Source organism: Typopeltis vanoorti, chromosome 19 (genome assembly GCF_054136105.1).
Source record: "Typopeltis vanoorti isolate ZY-2024b chromosome 19, IOZ_Tvanoo_1.0, whole genome shotgun sequence".
Taxonomy (NCBI): domain Eukaryota; kingdom Metazoa; phylum Arthropoda; class Arachnida; order Uropygi; family Thelyphonidae; genus Typopeltis; species Typopeltis vanoorti.
The window spans coordinates 5807413-5827125 of NC_143567.1; the positions used below are offsets into that span (position 1 = coordinate 5807413).

Here is a 19713-nt window from a genome sequence, read left to right on the forward strand (position 1 = left end):
ACTCACTACCTGTAAGTGCAAATTATTCCACTCACTCGCTGCTCTCTGGGAGAAAAACTTAACTCTTGACGCTTTCTTGACTGAGAACAACCTTAACTTCCATCGGTGCCCCCCCCCTTGTTCTCTCTCTCCCTGCCTTCCATATAATGAAAAATTATATCATTTGAGATGCTATAACACCCATTAAAAAGTTGATAAACTTCTATCATATACCCCTCTTTCTCCTGTTAACCAGAGTCTGTAAACCACATACTCGCAATCTGTCCTCATAATCTAAATCCCATAGTCCGGATATAAACTTTGTAACTCTTCTTTGCACCCCTTTCCAAGGGGATAAAATTCTTTATCCCCTTGGAACCTGGGAGACCAAATTTGCACACAGTGATCCAAGTGTGATCTTATCAAAGCCTTATAAAGAGGCAAAATTACTTCCTTATCCTTACATGTCAAGGTTCACTTCAACATAGCAATTATCCTCTGAGTTGTATTTGCAATTTTTGCTATGTGACCTTTGAACTTTAAATTCTTAGCCACCAATATACCAAGATCCCTTGCCTCTTCAGTTTCTTGTAGCATAATCCCAATAATATAATATGCTGCTAGAACTCTAATCACGCCAAAGTGCATAACTTTGCACTTACTAACATTAAACTGACAGCCATTTTCGTTTGTCCAGATTTCCAGTCTATTCAAATCATTTTGTAATTGCTGAATATCACTAGCATCCCTGATTGCCCTGCCTATCTTTGCATCATCAGCAAACAACTGCAAATCTGATGATAGACCCTGCTTGATGTCATTAATGTATACAGTAGATTGAACAATAATGACCCAAGGACTGAACCCTGAGGTATATAACTGGTTACCTTAAATCTGGCAGATTCACACCCACTGTATACCACTTTTTGATATTTGTATGTCAAACCATCCCCTGATCCAAGTCATTAGATTATGTTCCAATCCAATATTCTCCAGTTTACACAACAGCCTATAGTGTGGTATCCTATCAAATGCCTTAGAAAAATCCAACATTATCATAGTGTATCCATTCCCTTTAACCAACTCGGCCATAACATTGTTATAAAATATGAGCAAATTGCTGAAACATGACCTTCCTTTAGTAAACCCATGCTGTTCCCTGCAGAGTATAGAATGCTTGTCTACCCATTTCTCTATACAAGTTCATACCAACTTCTCTAAAATCTTCACTACCACACCAGAGATACTAATAGGTTGGTAGTTAGACACATCATTTTTTGCATCACCTTTGTGTAATGGAACTATCATACATTCCTTCCATTCGTGTGGTTACATTCCTGAGCTGACACTCAAGTTATACAAATGTGTGAAAGGCCTAGCCAATTCAGCTGAACATTCCTTTAACAAACAGGCAGATATTCCATCTGTCCCTATTGACAAATTCTTATCCAGGTTATGCAAGAGCTCTTCAACCTCATTTTCATGAACTTCTAACTCTTCATTCAATATAGCAGTAGCACATGGTTTATATATCTTAGCAAAGTGAGCACTCATTAACTGAACAATCTCCTTAGCTTCCGACACTCGTGTACCATCTGCATTCAATAAAGTAATTCTTCAACATTCGTTCTTTCTTTTGCTTGCGGCATAACAATAAAATTATTTTGGATTGCCTTTAGTTTGCATAACCAATTTCTTTTTATGCTCCATTTTAGCTTTTCTCACAATACTCGTTACTTTTCTGGCCTGAGCTTTATATATTTCATAACTCCTCTCACTCTTATTCTCACGATATTCTTTCCACATCATCATCTTCTTGTCGATCTCTAGCTTAATAAGGCTGCACATCCATTTCACTCCCAACCTATTTATTCTTCAAACTCTAGGGATACATTCAGATACCGCCTCATTCAAGCACTTTTTCAAAGATTCCCATGCATTGCTGACATTTTTTCCATTCAGTAACTGATACCATGGGACCAAAGATAGTATTCTTCTAAGTTGATCATAATTTCCAGTTTTGTAATTCAGTATGTAGCCTGATTTAATCAGAGCTTCAATACAAGTAGATACTTCCAAGAATGAAAATCATGATCACTGTCAAGAATATGGTGGTAAAATAGCCATATTCTTGACAGAGATCACTTCTGATGCTATGAGCAAATCCAACACTCTTTGACCTCGAGTTCCTTCTTTCACATGCTGCTTGAGAAAGTTATCTCGCAACAATTCAATAAATTCCTATTCTTTCTGATCATGAAATTTCTCTTCTACCCAATCAATGTTTGGAAAATTAAAGTCACCCATAACGATCATTCGCTTGGTACCCATAAGGCTAAATTGGCGATGCATTTCTTCGTCCCCCTACAACTGAGCTGCCAGGTCTTTAGCAACACCCATATATTTCACCATATATTTCATTCTGTTAACCTCCACTTCACACCAAATAGACTCAAACTCATCACTACATGGGACATTGTTGCCATCATTGTTTTCTTGTATTTCTACCCTAACTGGACTTAAGTCATCTGATATCATTAGTAGTACTCCTCGTTTTCCTCTCCAATTTCTTCTGTCATTCCTAAAAATAGTATATCCGTTAAACTCGATCCCACTTACCATATCTGATTCTGATAGTCAGGTTTCACTAATGCCAACAATCTGAGGCCACATCGTATTCAATAAAGCAACAAACTCAACCCCTTTGTTTCTAATGCTCCTGGCATATGTGTATAGACATAATAAATTACGACTGAGCCTATTCTTGTAATTAGATATGTAATGTTCTAGAATTTTCTCTCCCCAGACATACTTAAAAGGTCCGAACCCAAAGTATATTTTTCCACTCCTTCGCCACATACATAACCATGTTCAAAGGCATTTATATCTTTATCACGTTTGTATACCATAGCTGAACTTTCACACACATTTTTCCCATTCCTCCCTTGATGATCTAGTTTCCCTGACTCTCTGCATTAAGTCTCATACCAAGAAGTAATTTCTCCAGGCTTCTGATGCCAAATAAATTTAAGTGCAGGCCATCATTCTTATACAAATCTTTCCTGCCATCAAACACACCCCCCCCACGTCTAACAACTATCATCCATATCTTCTACATAGCCTGCTCGTGAAGTCATTTGTTATCGCCGCCCTCCTTCTTAACTCAGTACTATCATATCTAGATAGTAAGCCTACAATTTTTACTCTTTCGCATTTCTTTCTCACCTCTTCCAACAGACCTTTCATATCTTCTCTCATACTATGTTTGTCACCTACCAGCACTACCATTTCTTTTTTGGTTTTCAATTATGTTTGTCATATTTTTAATTTTCGTTCCCGGGAAACTAGAAGTGGTGAATCCCTCGGCAAGCACAAATTTTAAAATTGAGTCACCATACCGTATTACCTCTTGTTTCTTAGATATTAACTGACTTACCTTGTTGTTATTTTGATTACCAAGTTCAGTATTTTCCTGCCTTTTCTTGTTCTCATCCTTTTTCTTATCCTGTCGAAGTTTAAACAAACGTTTTTCCACATTTTCCAATTCCATGGTCGATTTCCTAATAAATCTTTTTAACACGTTCGCTGCCAACTACGAGTATACTCGTAGTAGGTGAACCTGCTTCACAAGCCAGCTACGAGTATACTCGTAGGACGCTTACCGCCGGGAACGAGATTATTGTAGTGACCTTGAAGAAGCCAATATGCTTGGCTTGTGGGGCTAGCATCAAAACTGTGTATTCTCATAGACCGTATATGCTCCGTACAAGCCAACTACGAGTATACTCGTAGGACGTTTACCTCCGGTAACGAGATTATCGTACTGACCTTGAAGAAGGAAAACTGCTTGGCGTAGGGGAACAGACCATGCCAAAGTAGCGTGGCAGCGAACGTGTTAACCAAGCTATTTCTAATGTCAACATATCCTCAGATAAATTATCATCATCTCTGCAGTAGTGTTTTTGTTCAGGACAAACGCTCTCCTGAGTAGCAACTTTAGCTTTAGTCACTGCCTTGTTTCGATGAGTTTTTGCTGCCATTTTTAAGAGTAGTAAAAACTAATAATTTTTCTGAAATTATGTTATAAAACACTTTAGTACAATAACTACACTAATAAAAATACAATAATATACTAAAAATACACAATTAAATCTAAGAAAACACTTAATAAATCAACAAAAATCACAAATCTTTCAGGAGCTCTCTGACAGTACGTCTTTTCACCTGCTTGCCTCGACACCAGACTCATTGAGGGAGGCCACATAGTATACACACACCAGTTATCATACTTATTCTTGAATTCATTCACAATGCTTGCACTCACAACATCCAATAGCAATCCATTCCAATCACCCATACTCTGAGAGAAAAATCTAGCCCTCACACCCTTCTTGGCGGCCTTCATTCTCAGCTTCCAAGGATGCCCTCTCGTCCTTTCCTCACCCTCTATAAATTGAAAAATTCCATCAATTGAAATCCTGTGTGACCCTTTCAGAAGTTTATAAGTCTCAATCATATCACCCCTCCTTCTCCTGTTTGCTAGTGTCCGCAGTCTACAAATTCTCAATCTGTCTTCATAATCAGTATTCCACAATACTGATATCATTTTTAACACTCTCCTTTGTACTTCTCCAATATATCAGAATCACAATGGAAACCAGGAGACCAGACCCGTGCACAATAGTCCAAGTGAGGTCTTATCAAGGCCTTGTTTTTTTTTTATCAACCTTGCCTTATCAAGGTAAGGTCTTTTTTTTTTTTCATCTGGCTATAACCTGTAAAATTGCGAACTCTAATCATCTGCTTAAATTCACAGTTACAAAAAAATCCATTATCATTTGTATGAGTCCAAATGACTGTCTAGACAATCATTTGATGTCTAGACAAATGACTGTTTAGAGTGTCTACTGTCTAGACAGTAGACGCTCTAATTAAATATGATTTTGCAACTTGCTGATGTATGCATCAATTATCCCACTTGTCACAGGGTAAAAGTAACTAATTAGAGTGTGTTAAGTTGAACGGGTTAGTGTAAAATTCAAGTGGAGGCATTGAAAAAAATTACAATATAAAATAAGCGATAAGTTTGTTTTATCATATAATTCATTTCTATAGTTGGTTCAAAAATTATTGTCTGTAAATTAGAAATTTTGAAAAGAAAAATTTTGTGTGCATATTTACTAGGCATGTGTACTTCCTTTTTAATTGGTGTACATGTGCACAGCTTAGAAGGAATATTGCTCTCTGATATGCTTCTTTGAGCATGTAAATGAATAACAACAGAAAAAAAAATGAAATAAAAATAAAATAGCTGGCATTGTTCATCCAATATCACATGCAATCATCAGTGTTGAACTGCTTAATGTTAATTCATCAGTTGAAATCTCTTATATGAGAAGACAATACACAGTCAAGAATAAGACCTTGATTTCTGTTGCCTTGAATTTATTGCTCATCAAATCATCTCTGAGGCTTCTTTAAATTTAGTTTTTTTATGTCCATTATATGTTCTCTTCATGCACATTTCCCTTGCATGCAGTCTATCCATCCTACATAACAGATCCTACAGAAACACAATATGTTATAGACATCGGGTTTCGTCAAACATACATGATGTCATGGGTAATCATAAGACTGTGAATACTTTGTTTTGGAGTGTGAAGGCCACTTCAAGGTTGTGCTGCTTCAGAACTAAGACTATTTTTCTTTATATTTTTAATGTGTAGGATGTCTACTCTTCAGTTTCAATTTTTTTACTATCAGAGGTCTTTCTATGTGTATTTGTAGGATATTAACATTCATTACATTGTAGCCATTTTTTTAAAATTAGAATCTCCCTTAGGTATGTCATTTTTTGTTTCTTCTTTTCTTTGTCACTTTCATGTGTTTTATATTTTAGGATTTGATAATGCCTCATTTTTGTGCCAAGTAGTGGTGTTGACTTAGGTATCTGCTTAGGTCAAATTTTGTTTCTTCTTATATACAATATTAGCTTATATGTTCTGACAAAAAAAACTGAGATTCATATGCCCAAGAAGAACTGGAGTAATCCAGTTCTTTTTCACCTCAAGTGTTTTTTGCATATCTATACTATATTTCTGCTTTTAAGTGGTAAATGTCTCAGGTCTGACTTTGAAAGAATCCATATAAGTGTTGACTAGCTGTTGTGAAATTGATGAGCCTGTAGGTGACAAATCTCACGAAGAGAAACCTTTCTCTTCATGATGGTTGTCACCATATTGAAAGACCGTGGTAAATATACAGATACTATTTGAATAGTCTGGTGCTGGGGTTTTGATTTTTTTTTTTTTATGGCACAAAGAAATCAAAGGTCATACCGCACTTGGATACAAGTTACAGCAGTACATATGTATGGTTGAACAGTTAGTAGGACAATGACAAACATCCATACCCTTAGTGGGAATCGAACACGCAGCCTCTTGGATGAAGAGCAGATACGTTAACCACTTGGCTAGCCAGGCCAGCACTGGGGTTGTGCTGTTGTAGCATGGTATGATTTCATCCCTGGAAATCATACCAAACAGTAGATAGATTGACTATATCTAGACTTGTTCAGAAATCCATAACTTACAGTGCTACATATTTTATTTAATCATTAAAATTTCTTGAATTTTTTTATGAATGAATCTGTTTTCCCAACCTTGAGTAGCCATCAATTCGGATAAATATTTTCACAGATTGTGTGTTAAGGAAATCTCTGGCATCTGGCAAATGAGACTGGAATATAAACTCTTGACTCGGATCAGTGGATGGTTGAATCAGATATTAGAAAGTTGTATACAGTGGATGTGAATCTGCCAGATTTAAGGTGACCAGTGGCTTACCTCAGGGTTCAGTCTTGAATATCAGTGATTTGATTTGATTCACTGATTTGAATATCAGTGGCCCAAGGCTTACCTTGGGCCACTGATATTCAAATTGTACATTAATGACATTTGATAAAGTCTAACAGGAGATGTGCAATTGTTTGCCGATGATGAAAAGATAGGCAGGACAATCAGCAATGCCGCTGATATCCAGCACTTACAAAATGATCTAAACAGGCTGGAAATTTGCACAAACGAAAATGGCTGTCAGTTTAATGTTAGTAAATGTAGTTATGCATTTTGACGTGATGAAATTTCCAGCAACATATTATATTAGTGGGATTATGCTACAAGAAACTGATGAGGCTAGGGATCTTATCAAGGCCTTGAAAAGACCACACCTGAATGATGCGCAGATTTGGTCTCCTGGGCTCCAAGGGGATAAAGAAGCTGTGGTATCTGGATTATGGGATTTTTAGATTATGAGAACAAATTGTGAACATCTGGATTACAGACTCTGGTTAATAAGAGAAAGAGGGATGATATGATAAAGGTCTATAAACTTTTGAATGGGTGTTATAGGATATTGTCGGATGAACTTTTCATTATATGGAATGTGGAGCATGGGATCATCCATGGAAGTTAAGCTTGTTTGCAGTCAAGAAAGGTGTTAAGAGCTGGGTTTTTCTCTTACAGAACAGTGAGTGAGTGGAATAGTGCCTTTAGGGGTAGTGAGTGCATTTAGTGTGAATGAATTTAAGGGAAGGTATAACAGCTGGTTTTGGGTGATTTATAGCCTCTCTCGATGAGTCCTTGACTCCCACAAGGTCTCAGATAATAATAATAAAGGCACCTGAGATTTGTGAATTATAGTGGTCCATAAATTGGTGGGACATTGGCTATTTTGGCTAATTGCCATTGTCCAACTTTGGCTAATTGCAGGAATCTTATCGATTGTGTGGTCTTTACTCAACTCCTATTGGTATGAGATTATGCTAATAGCTTGTTCATCTTACACACACACACACACACACACACACATACAGCATTTTCTTTCTGACAAGATCTATCCATATACAGTGTTCTCCCCAGAAATTTTTACCAGCCAGGTGGAGTGAAGCATTAGCCGGGCATACAAAAAATTTAATGAGTTAAGAAAGACTCATTTTCATAACAAATTAAAATAGTAATTTTATTAGAAATTACTTCAAACAAGGATAATATTTTATATAGTAATTATAACAAAGAAGACTATGATTTTTCTTATTTTCTCATTAAGTAATGAAAAACCTTGTAATGCTCTCAGCTTAAAATTCTATACATTAATTCTGCTCTTCTTCTTAGAAGCCCAGTTGTCAGCAGCTTTTTCATAATTAAAATCTGTTGGATCTGGTCACTCCAGTGAAATCAGCATCAGATTATTTAGAGTGTTCTGACTGATGCAATTCCTCATACAGGTTTTTATCATTTTTAATGCAGAGAAACCCCTTTCACATTCAGCTGCGCTCACAGGTATGGCCAGTCCAACAGCAGCTAGTTTTCCTATATTTGGAAATGACTTTTTGAGCTCAGATGTTGTTGTTAATTTCAGCAGCATTTGTCTTGGATCTAGATTTTTGTATGACTGTTCATTAATCATTTTTGATGCAACTGCCCAAATGTACTATGAAAGTACTAGTTTAGTACTTTCATAGTTTAAAACTGCATGACTTCAATTTCTAGAATAATAATCAAAAAGAATCTCAGAAGCCTCACGATGATCATTACTTTCTGCATTGAAAAGTCTTGAAAAGCAGGAAATGATTGGTATATCTGAAAATCTTGCTTCTAGGTGTTTAATAACTGTGCCTATGTATTTATCATATATCGTAGTCTTAAACGTAATAACATTAGACTGAATAATCAATGTGAAGGTCTGATCATTCACCTGAAAGATGCTGATGAAGATTTTGAAAATGACTGCCAATGCCAATGAAAATGTCTTTCAATTCCATGATGGATAGTTTTCTGGCTTCTAAGACTGGCTCTATTTCAGTTAAGTCAACATCTTGCCTTTGCCATGATCTAGACAAGTTAGATAAATGCAGTAATACATCTGAAAGCATCATTAGTGAAGCTACGAAATTATATGTTCTGATATATTTACTTAAACCTTCAGCTGTGATATCATTTCGTTCGGTGACCTCTCTTTCCAATGCAACTATAACACTCGCCATGCATTCTCTTAGAGACTGCATTGCAAAATCATGAGACAGTCATCTAGTGTCACTAGCCATTTTAACCAAGTGAAAAATAAACTTTCAACATCTTTCTCTAAATCCAGAGTAATTTATTAAAAAAAGGGTGGCACACCATTTGGCAACTTCTATAGGTAGAGATGACCTTGCTAATGCTTCTGCCTGGTATCTCCACTTGGGCCTGGCTCCCACTGAAGAGACCTCAATAAAGGTTGAAACTAGTCTGGGTAGTGACCCTTCCTTTAATGCATAACATTAGACATATCTGCAAGGAGATGTGTTTTGCATTATGGGAGATACTGAGATAGGAGTGTTGGTAGCTTGCTCCACCTTTGCAAGGAGTTGCCCTGGTGGTGTACCACCTTACCCCAGTCTTGAAGATACTTTCAGGCGCAAACTTTGTTGTTTGCTCACACTTGGATAAAGGATTAAACCAAATTTATTATATTCTGAGGTATAATGTGCATTTTTACCAACTTTAATATCTTCTAAGTAAGAACAGCTCATAGCCTTGCAATGCTCAAGCAATTTTTCAAATAATGTAGTATGTGATAACTCATTTTTCTCTAATCAATACATAGATTTTAAAGCTCCCACAAAAGCATCTCTCTGCAAGTTATTCAAAATTGATTTTTCAATTTGCCCTATTCCAGTTTCTTCTAGTATACATTTTTCAATTATATCTGAACAAGAATCAGTGTGTAACTTGCTTTGTTCATGGTCAACCAAGCTTTCTTTTCGAAGTCTTGTGCATAGCATAGTCACCCAAGTTACTTCCTTGTTTGTGGGTCATCTCTTTCCATATTTCATGCATGTGGAGCACATCGTTCCATTATCTTTCACCACTAACCAATGGAATTTTTTAAACCACTCAGTGTTAATGATTTGAAAGAGACTGCAGAAATCGACGATTCTGTTGTTGGTTTGGTGTCTTTGCTACTCTGCTTATCGGTTTCATCTTTCTTAAAATAACTTAAGAGTGTGGTTTTCTGACTTGACGTTTTACTCATTATGGGGTAATTTAATAAATACAAAATATCATTGTTATTATATTAATCAGAATAAATCACTGAATTGTGCACTAACAGTAATACCTGAGACACATAACGTGCATTATGTCACAATTTTACTATTTATAAGTATTAATTACTAGGAATGGGAATTGGTATCACTCGAGACTAACGTCATAGTCTTCGAGAGTTTCGAGAATTCCCCAAGATCACAACTATCTTTGATGCATATGCCTATTTTCTTTTACAAAATAAAATATTAAATGCTTGACTCACGATATTTGGACAAAAACCATTATTAAGAAAAATAAATTTAGATTTTTAACATTGATTTTTGCCTTCAATTAGAATTCGCTCAATTTTCACAATTTATTTTTTTCAAACATCAAAATTATATCTCTTTCGTAAAAGATCTTATTTTCAACCGATATTGTTGTATTCGAGATCCCAATTTTTGTCTTCTTCCCCGTACAGGTTGGTGTGCATCAAAGTGAATATCTGAAGCTCTCGAGATTGGCTTGCAATGCAAGAAATTGAGCTGGTCTCATGAGTATCGAGACTCTACGGTTTGTTTCTCATCACTATTAAGTAAAAAATGTCTTCAATTATTTTTCCATTCTTGCTCATTAATTAGTCATGTCAATTCACAACATTAATTAGCCGGGTGGTCAGTAAAACCAGCCAGGTGGTTTGCCCATTCAAAAGGTCCTGGGGAGAACATAGATATATGTAGTGTCTCCATAGCTCATTTGGGAGAACAGTGGAACATTGCACCCTTTGATTGGAAAAGAACTGAGTTTGATTCTCATTGTGGTGAGAGGAGTCTTTAAATGGACTTTTTCAATTGTAGGTGAGTTAGCCAATCTCATATGGAGGTAGGAGGGTTTTTTCTCTTAGAAGCTTGGATTTTTTATCCCACGTAATGGCAATTCAGCCATGAGAACACACATGCAGTTTACAGACAAAATATACCGTTGTTGGTGGTGATGGGCAGTAGATAACATTGATAGTGGTGGTGGTATAGTGTTGTGTGTTTTTGGAGAATTAAGTAGTAGGGAAGATGGGGGAGATGTGCCTAGGAGCATAGAATGTTCTCCTACTATGAATCATTTGACTCGGTGGAGGTGTCATGTAATAGTAGTAATAATACATTTGTAAACACACACACACAATGCGTTTTTTATTTTATTTATTTATTTTTTTTGCAAATAATAGGTGTGGTACTCATTCTCTGCTAAGAAGAAAAAAAATTAAAAGGATGTGAGAACTAAAATTTTATTTATAATATTTCTACTTCATAGTGTAATATTTTTTTTTTTTTAAAATAAGAACAGCAAATTAAGTATATAACATGCAGTTTATTAAGCACAAATTTAGTGTCCAAATGTAAGTCAAATATATACGTTAATCATTCATAAAAAAATTTACATAGTAAATATCTTAACATTAGACATTAATATCAGTGAAAAATGTAAATTTCATTAAATAAAATAAGCTTTTATGCATACTAGGTGAACGTGTAAAAATTTTCTAAATGTACTGCATCCATGTGTCACACATCACTGTATGTGTGCCTCTTTGAGGATTTTCATTCTCTCATTAGCCATAAAGTCTTTTTTTTTTCTTGAAGTTATTTTTTTATTTATTTGTATGATCCTCTGCAGAATAACTGGAATCAGGAATTGCAGCATGTTCTTTAAGGCTTGAGATATTTTTCTCAACTGTTTAAATAGTCCTCTTTTTAAAAAACATATGACCTTCACAACTTTACCATCCTTTTGGAAAGGATGGGAACTAGTAAATTAATAAAAAATAAACAAATTAAATTAAAAAAAACATTGCAGGTGGTTTTACTGGATATTACTTCAAATAGAAACATCACAGAAGCATTTTATTCAGTTTTCATCCTCATCAGATTTGTATCCCACTTTACATATGAAATAAAAACTATTTTATTTTTTATATAATGTTTGTCTATAACCTTCCTATATAACTAATGCAGCTGTGATAGATTTTCACATATACATGTGTTTTCATGGATTTGCCAATGTACCCTGGCTTAAAATTAATTGGGACCAGTTGTTGGAGAGGAGGGGATCACATAAGTTGACTAGTTATCAGTGAGGAACTGAAGCTTTTGTTCCAGAAGTGCAAAGTTGTATTTACCTTTTGTTTGTTTAGCCAGCCTGCTTGCCAGAGTGTATAGGGTCTTCACTCCACCTTAAATTTTACAATTTATTTAAATATTTTTATTAACTTTGCATAAGGACATTAATTTGTGAGAAAGTACAGTTGGCTATTCTAACAATGATTCTTTATCTGCTACCATATTTTTTTCTTATTTTGTATTACCAAAGTATTTTAATACATTTCCAAGTTCTGTGCAACAGTTGATACTACTTATTTCATAATTATTATTATTATTATTTTCTTTTTTCATAGAGTGGATTCACCCCACTTCATATAGCAGCTCACTATGGAAATGAAAATATAGCTAAATTGTTATTGGAAAAAGGTGCAGATGTCAATTATGCAGCAAAGGTAAGAATATTATACATACTGAATTAATTTGTCTGTTTCATTGTGGCATTCTTGATGACTGATAAATTATAATGATTTGGAAAAGATATTTAAGAAAGCTGTAAGCAAATAGTATACTTTTCTCTAGCATGATAATGATTACCAAAATTGGTGTTTTAGTGATTATTATCATTCTGAAAGGTTCTTTCTCTCAGTGAAGAACTGAAACTTTAGAAAGTTTCAGTTCTTCACTGAGAAAAAGTAGAAAAAGCTATATTTACCTTTAGTTAGTTTAGCCAGCCTGCTTGCAAGTGTATAGTGTCTTCACTTTCCAAAGGTTGTGTACAAATCTACATGGCATGGCATGGATGTTTATGAATATCTTGATGTGCCAAACAGTTCTGTCTTGTCATCCAGCACGAGGCTACCAGACTTCTTGTTGGAGATCTGAAGTTGTTTGAAAATGCTTCATGTTTGGTGTCTGCAGAAGAGCTTCTGGATTCTCCTAGAGAATTTAGCAGCTCTGCAGCCAACCCATGGTTCTAAGGTACTGAAAGTTTGCAGTTTCTCATGAGTGTATGTTTCTGTGAGTAAGAAAGGGAGGGGGAAGGTTAATGTAATAATGGGACCTTGGTCCAGAATTGAAAATTTTGTAATACTAGAAATTTTAGAATCACATGTGGGTAATTTTGATCTGGATGACCTCTTGCCTACATAGTCCAGTTGGAAGAACAGTGAGACTTTGTGCCCTTGAACTGAAGACTTGAGTTTAATTCTCATTTTAAGACAGGAAATTTGGGTTGAAGTGAGTTAGCCCATTTCATATGGAGATGAAGTTTTTTTGCTCCTGAAAACTTGGTTTTTCATTCAGCTTATTGGCCAGGGAACATGCATATTTAGTAGACAAAAATACTATTGGTCACAATAGATGGTGTAATGTGTAGATAGTGGAGAGGAGTACAGACATAATACAGACACACTAACCACTCAGCCAGCCTGGCTGGCTGAGTGGTTAGCATGTCTGCTCTCCAGTCAAGAGGCTGCGGGTTTGAATCCTGCCGTGGGCATGGACATTTGTGATTGTCTGTGGAAAAAATAGTGGTGGCGGTCAGCGGTAGATGACATTGGTGTAGTTGCGGTGGATTGTGAGTGGTGGAAGCAGAGTTGTAGAGTAGATGCCCTCCCTCGATGAGTCTTTGGACTCCCTGGAGGTTGACAATTAATAATAATAATAAATTACCTGTATGTTCTTTTGTATACACTTGTCTGTGGTCTGCATGAGACAGGTTGGCAACTTGTAGATCTTTGCTCTCATCTATTTCCTTACTTATGCAGACATGTTTACACTGAATGCTTGATAGGTCCATACTGGACGAACGCAGAATCATTCCTCTTTATAATCATTTCCATAATAAGGTACCAATATACAGATTCACACAATTCCTCCCATCAGAATTCAGTTTCCCTGACTTTCAGTGTTAAGTCTCATATCAATAAATAATTTTTTAAGACTCTTATCCCAAATTCATTCAAGTGGACACCATCCTTCTTATACAAATCACAGTCTTCCCTGAAACTCACTCCACACATCCAAAATCTTGCATACATTCCTTCTACACACACGTGCGCATCAAATTGTTCGCCATCATAGCCCATCTTTGTAATTCATTTCCATCATATCTAGGTAATATGCAGTGGGTGATCAGTTAACGAACAGTTCGGACTGTGAACAAATCGGACAACGAATACTTTCGCGAAAGATTGTTATGTTTCGACAACAAACACATGTTTGGATAACGAACACCTTGCAGAACAAACACAAGAAGAAGTGACGCTGTGTGTAAGATTTGTAGAACTGTATTTTACTGCCATCTATGTATGGTTTCTGGAACGAGACTTTGACAGTTGTATACATAACCTTTTTGTGTGCTAGTTGATTTCTGTTCTCTGAATTTTTGTAAGTGCTTTTCTGAACTTTTTATTTAAAAAAAAACTGATAATATTATGGGGCCTAAAAAGAGTGGAGTGTCAAGAACTGTGGTCACCATAGAAACCAATCAAGAGATAATAGCCAAGTTAGAGAGTGGGCAGAAGATGTCTGATGTTGCTAGGCAGTATGGCTTGAACAGGTCTACAGTAGGCACAATCTTAGCTAAGAAAGATATAATCAAGAAGACTCGAGCAGCTAAAAGAGAAAATCACATCTGAGAAACAAAGATGTGCCATCCATTAAAAAATGGAGAGATTGCTTTTAGTTTGGATAAAAGAAAGGGAAATGAAAAGAGATGTAACTAGTATGGCTATCATTCAAGAGAAGGCTAGAGAAATTTTTGAAGAACTGAAGAAACAAACTCTACATTCGTCACATGAGGAGATAGAATTCAAGGCTACCACTGGATGGTTTGCAAAGTTTAGAAAGAGATCTGGCATTAAACATGTGGTAATGCACGGTGAGTCTGTTAGTGCAGATAGAAGCTGAGAAGTTCGGTCTCAAATTTCAAGAGTTCATTAAAAAAGAAAGATATTGTCCATAACAAATTTTCAATTGTGATGAAACTGGTTTATTTTGGAAGCGCATGCCGAACCGTACCTACATCACGAAAGATGAGAAAAATATTCCTGGGCATAAACCCATGAAAGACCTATCGACGTTACTTTTGGGAGCTAAAGCTGATGGTGATATGAAACTTAAACCGCTTCTTGTCTATCACTCTGAGAATCCTAGAGCATTCAACAAAAATTCCATAATTAAAGAAAGACTGCCAGTGATGTGGAGATTGAATGAAAGGGCATGGATCACGCAGGTTCTTTTCAAAGAATGGCTGTTTAAAATTTGTCCCCCAAGCATCCAGGATTACCTTCAGACCAATGAATTGCCATTGAAAGCACTGTTGCTATTGGACAATGCACCAGGACACCCAAAAGACCTTGAAGATAATTTGCTGGAAGACTTTCCCTGGCTGACAGTTCAGTTTCTGCCTCCAAATACCACTTCGTTGATTCAGCCAATCAATCAAGTTATTGTGGGTTTCAAGAAATTGTACACTCGTGCGCTGTTTCGTCGGTGTTTTGAAGCAGGCCAGTTCTCCTCAGCGATGACATTAAAAACGTTTTGGAAAGAAAAATTTGATATCCTTGAAGCTATCAGGCTCATTCAAAAGGCGTGGTCAGAAGTCACTCAATGACAGTTGAATTCTGCTTGGCGAAAGCTGTGTCTATCCTGCATTCAGGGAGACGTAGATGATGTCCCTGAAATTATGGATGAAATTGTGACAAACTGCTAGTGATCTGGAATTGGAGGTGAATGAAGATGACATTGAAGAGCTCATAATGGAACATGAAAATGATCTGATGACAGAAGAACTCCAAGAACTCTTGAATGAAGAACAACAAGGAACTTGGCGAGATGTGTTTTCTTCTGAAAAAGAGGAAGACGAAAGAGGACCAATGCTGACATCTGCTATTAAAGATCTTTTGAAGAAGTGGGAGGATGTCAGAACAGCGGTCTTAGAATGGCACCCAAACCAGTTTGAGGTCAATAGGGTTGGGGATCTCTACAACGACAATGCTATTAATCACTTCCGAAAAATCCTGAAGAAGAGAGAAAAGCAATTGACATTGGACAGATTCTTTAACACCCCACAAACAAAAAAAAAAAAACATGACTGATGAAAATGCAAGACTGTGTATGTATGTATTATTGTTATTATAAATAAGCGTAGTAAGAAATTAAATAATATTTTATTATTTTTTTTTTGGGTCTCCAGAACGAATTAATCAAATTCCCATAAAAATCTCTGGTAAATCGATGATCGGTTAACAAACAATTCGGGTAACGAATATAGTCTTTGAACGGATTATGTTTGTTAACCGATCATTCTCTGTACTGACAATTTTACTTTTTCATTCTTCACTCTCGCTTCTTGCAAAAGCCTTTTCATGTCTACTGTTTTTCTGCAGGGATATCATGCAGATTAGCTGAAGTGATTACAGAACTATTGCTTCACTTCTCTGGTATTCTAAGCTGTTTGATTCATTCACCAATAGTTTGCTCCATCTGTCCAAGATATGGGGGTTTGCACTTAGACAATGTCAAAGGACATTGTCTAAGTTTACCAAATCAAAGTAAAGAGCACTAAAACTTTGACTCTCTCATTGGAAGGGATGTGTCAAGTCCATTGACTGTCAAGAAGATGATGGTGCATGTTTTATAGCCCTTTTGTGGATAGGTGTTTGTTATAAATTGAAGTCCTTTGGTTTCTCTTCATTAATGAAAAGGTGAGCCCTTATTCCTAGTTTTGAGATAATGGCTGAGTTTTTAATGATGTTGAAAAGGCACATAGGTATCTATTAATCTGACACTTTCTGATGCTTATATTTCACTATCCAGTTTTCTGAATCACCAACTTCACATACATCATGCTCCAGTGTGAAGCCTAACACATACCCTTATTTCACAACTCTTACTTTATTTTAGACTGTCAATTTCCTAGGGCATTATTTCTTCTTCACAAAGACATGCTGCTATTCCCTTCTCCACATAAAGTATCATATTTTTATCCATTTATTCTTAAATTTGAGCCAACTTTTCCAATACCTTAACCACTTCTAATAGTGGTTAAGATTATTAGTTAGGCAGTACACATAGTCTACTTCTTAGATCCTCCTTTATTGGTGAAATTATCTTTTCCTATTATCCTTTTCCTTGCATTCTTCTGCTCCTAAAACAAACACATTTTAGTCAATAACATTGTCAATTCTCTTGGACAGTTTCTTAATAAGTATGCAAGTATCCTGTGTAATTTCACTGACACATTTTATATCAAGATTGTGTTGTCTTAACTACCTCCATTTCAACTTTGTTAATTCTCACATTTATCTTCATTACAGTTCTTGTATTATCTCTATTTGGATGATGCAAGCACATTGAGATCAGATGGTATAATGATCACTCAGTAATTTTTTTCTTCTCCTATAACCTCTGTACCATTTGAATTTATTATTATGGCTGCTCCATGGAATCCTTAGATTCATCGAGGGGAGGCCCTAAACATCAAACATTATCCAACATTTGTACAGTATCTGTCATACTTTGCGAACTCATTCACAGTCATGGCACCAGCAGCAGTCTCTGGCAACTTGTTCCACTCATTAACCACTCTCCAAGCAAAAACTCATGATATCACTGGTAGGGAACCTCCCAGTGATGGTAGTGGTCCTTTTCATTTTTTTCTCTTTTTCTTCACTTTTCTTTTCATATTCTTTGCTCTACTTCTAAGTCTTTTTTTACTGTCCTTTCTTCTAGACCACCATCATCGGGATCCAATGCCTTACTACTCTGTTTGCCATGTGGTGTGAACTGTGGACATCTAGAAAGAGGGATCCTGGTAGTCTTGTACTACTTTTGCCTCCGCTTCTGCAAAATGGGTGGTCTTAGGTGTCCTAGCCAACATCAGTCAGTTAGTGGGCTTACCTACAAGGATCAATGGTGTTGCATTAAGTCTCACTCCACAGCCTAGGGTCAGGATGTCTTTAACTTGTGATAGTGCAGCCATGTTGTTTGGCATGCATAATGATGTAAGCAGGCTAATGCAAGAGAAGTTTCCTAGTGTTATTTTCTGGCATTGTGCTAACCATTGCCTTGAATTGTCTGTTAGCGACAGAGTGAACAATGTGGTAGGAGTGAATCGCTTTAAGAGTTTCATTGACAAACTTTATGTGACTTATCATGCTTCATCTAAGAATCCTAGCGAACTACAGGAATCTGCAGCAACTCTAGACCTTCAGCTTCTTAAAATGTGCAGAATTTTAAGCACTCACTGGGTTGCATCTAGCTTTCGCACTGTTTCTGTAGTGTGGCAAGTCCTCGTCCATCACTTTCGAGGCAAAACAGATCTCTTTCTTTATGAGGGCCTTTTAAGAAAAATAACATCATGCGAGTTTGTTCTTGATTTGGGCCTTATGTGCGATGCTCTCCAAGAACTTAGTTCACTAATTTCTTGTAGAGCATTGCACATAAGGATACTTCATTATCCACTGAAAGTAAATTAAACTTGCCAGCTGACCCTGACACATCAGATGTATTGAATATTTTATCAGATGAAGGGATTGACACTGGCCCTACATACTTTCCAAAAACAAGCCAAAACAATAGGAAAATTTTTACAATGGAACCATCTTGAGTTTTGCCAGAATATCGATGATATCAGTATTTTGCTGCTGAAACACAAACCTTTTGGTTTCTGCCTACAGAAACATACTTAAGAAACAATGAGGACCTTACCTTAAGGAATTCTACTGTTATATGCAAGGACAGAACTGGAGATGGTCCTGCTCATAGAGGAGTAACTATCCTAATGGGCAGTCATACTCCCTTCCATCATGTTCAGCTTAATACTGCTCTAGAAGCATTAGCGATTTGCTTATCCATTGGATTTTTTATTATAGTATGTTCACTTTATTTACCACCGAATGCTGAGTTAAATGAAATTGATCTTGATAACCTCATCTTACAACTGCCTGAACCCATACTGCTTACAGTACTCTGTCAGGTAGTGCCAACACACAAATAGCCAAGGTTGTATCATTGAACAAGTCATTAACAATAGTTACCTCTCCCCTTTTGAATGATAAACTCAATACTTTCTTCCATATGCCTACATATGGAAGAAAGTATTCTTCCATATGTAGTGCTCATATTCTGCAATCAATCTTACAATCCGTTCCCCTTCCATTCTTCTACTGCCTGTTTTGGGAGTCGCATGGAATGTTGAAGAGAACATATAGAAGTGATCACTTTTCTTAATTCTTTGCAATGTCTTCACAGGAACCATGTTCCTCTACATGGATTCCCATATGGAAAATAGACTAGGCTGAATGGAACACCTCTTACCATCTTGCAAAATTTAACACTGATACAGTCAGTCAAACACCAATCAGTGAAGCAGTAAAGTATGTAGCAGACTGCATTGTCCATGCAGCAACAGCCTCCATTCCAAGAACATAATTTCAATTTCCATTCGCTCTAATGGCTTCGTGGAACCCCAGAATGCTAAGCAGTTAAAAAAGTTCAACACGGAGCATGGGGTATATTTCGTAGATATCCCACTACATCAAACTTAATTGCTTTTAAGTGTGCTT

The 19713-nt window shown here is 36.3% G+C and overlaps 1 protein-coding gene across 16 annotated transcripts in view; it reads left to right on the plus strand.

Moving 5' to 3' along the window:
* The window catches only part of LOC150095834 (uncharacterized), a 1527755-nt gene that overhangs the window by 509269 nt on the left and 998773 nt on the right, over nt 1-19713 (plus strand). For all 16 annotated transcript variants that reach the window (XM_090409494.1, XM_090409490.1, XM_090409495.1 and 13 more), the window contains one exon: nt 12496-12594. In XM_090409494.1, the coding sequence (XP_090265620.1) occupies nt 12496-12594 (99 nt within the window). The remainder of the gene's footprint in view (nt 1-12495; nt 12595-19713) is intronic.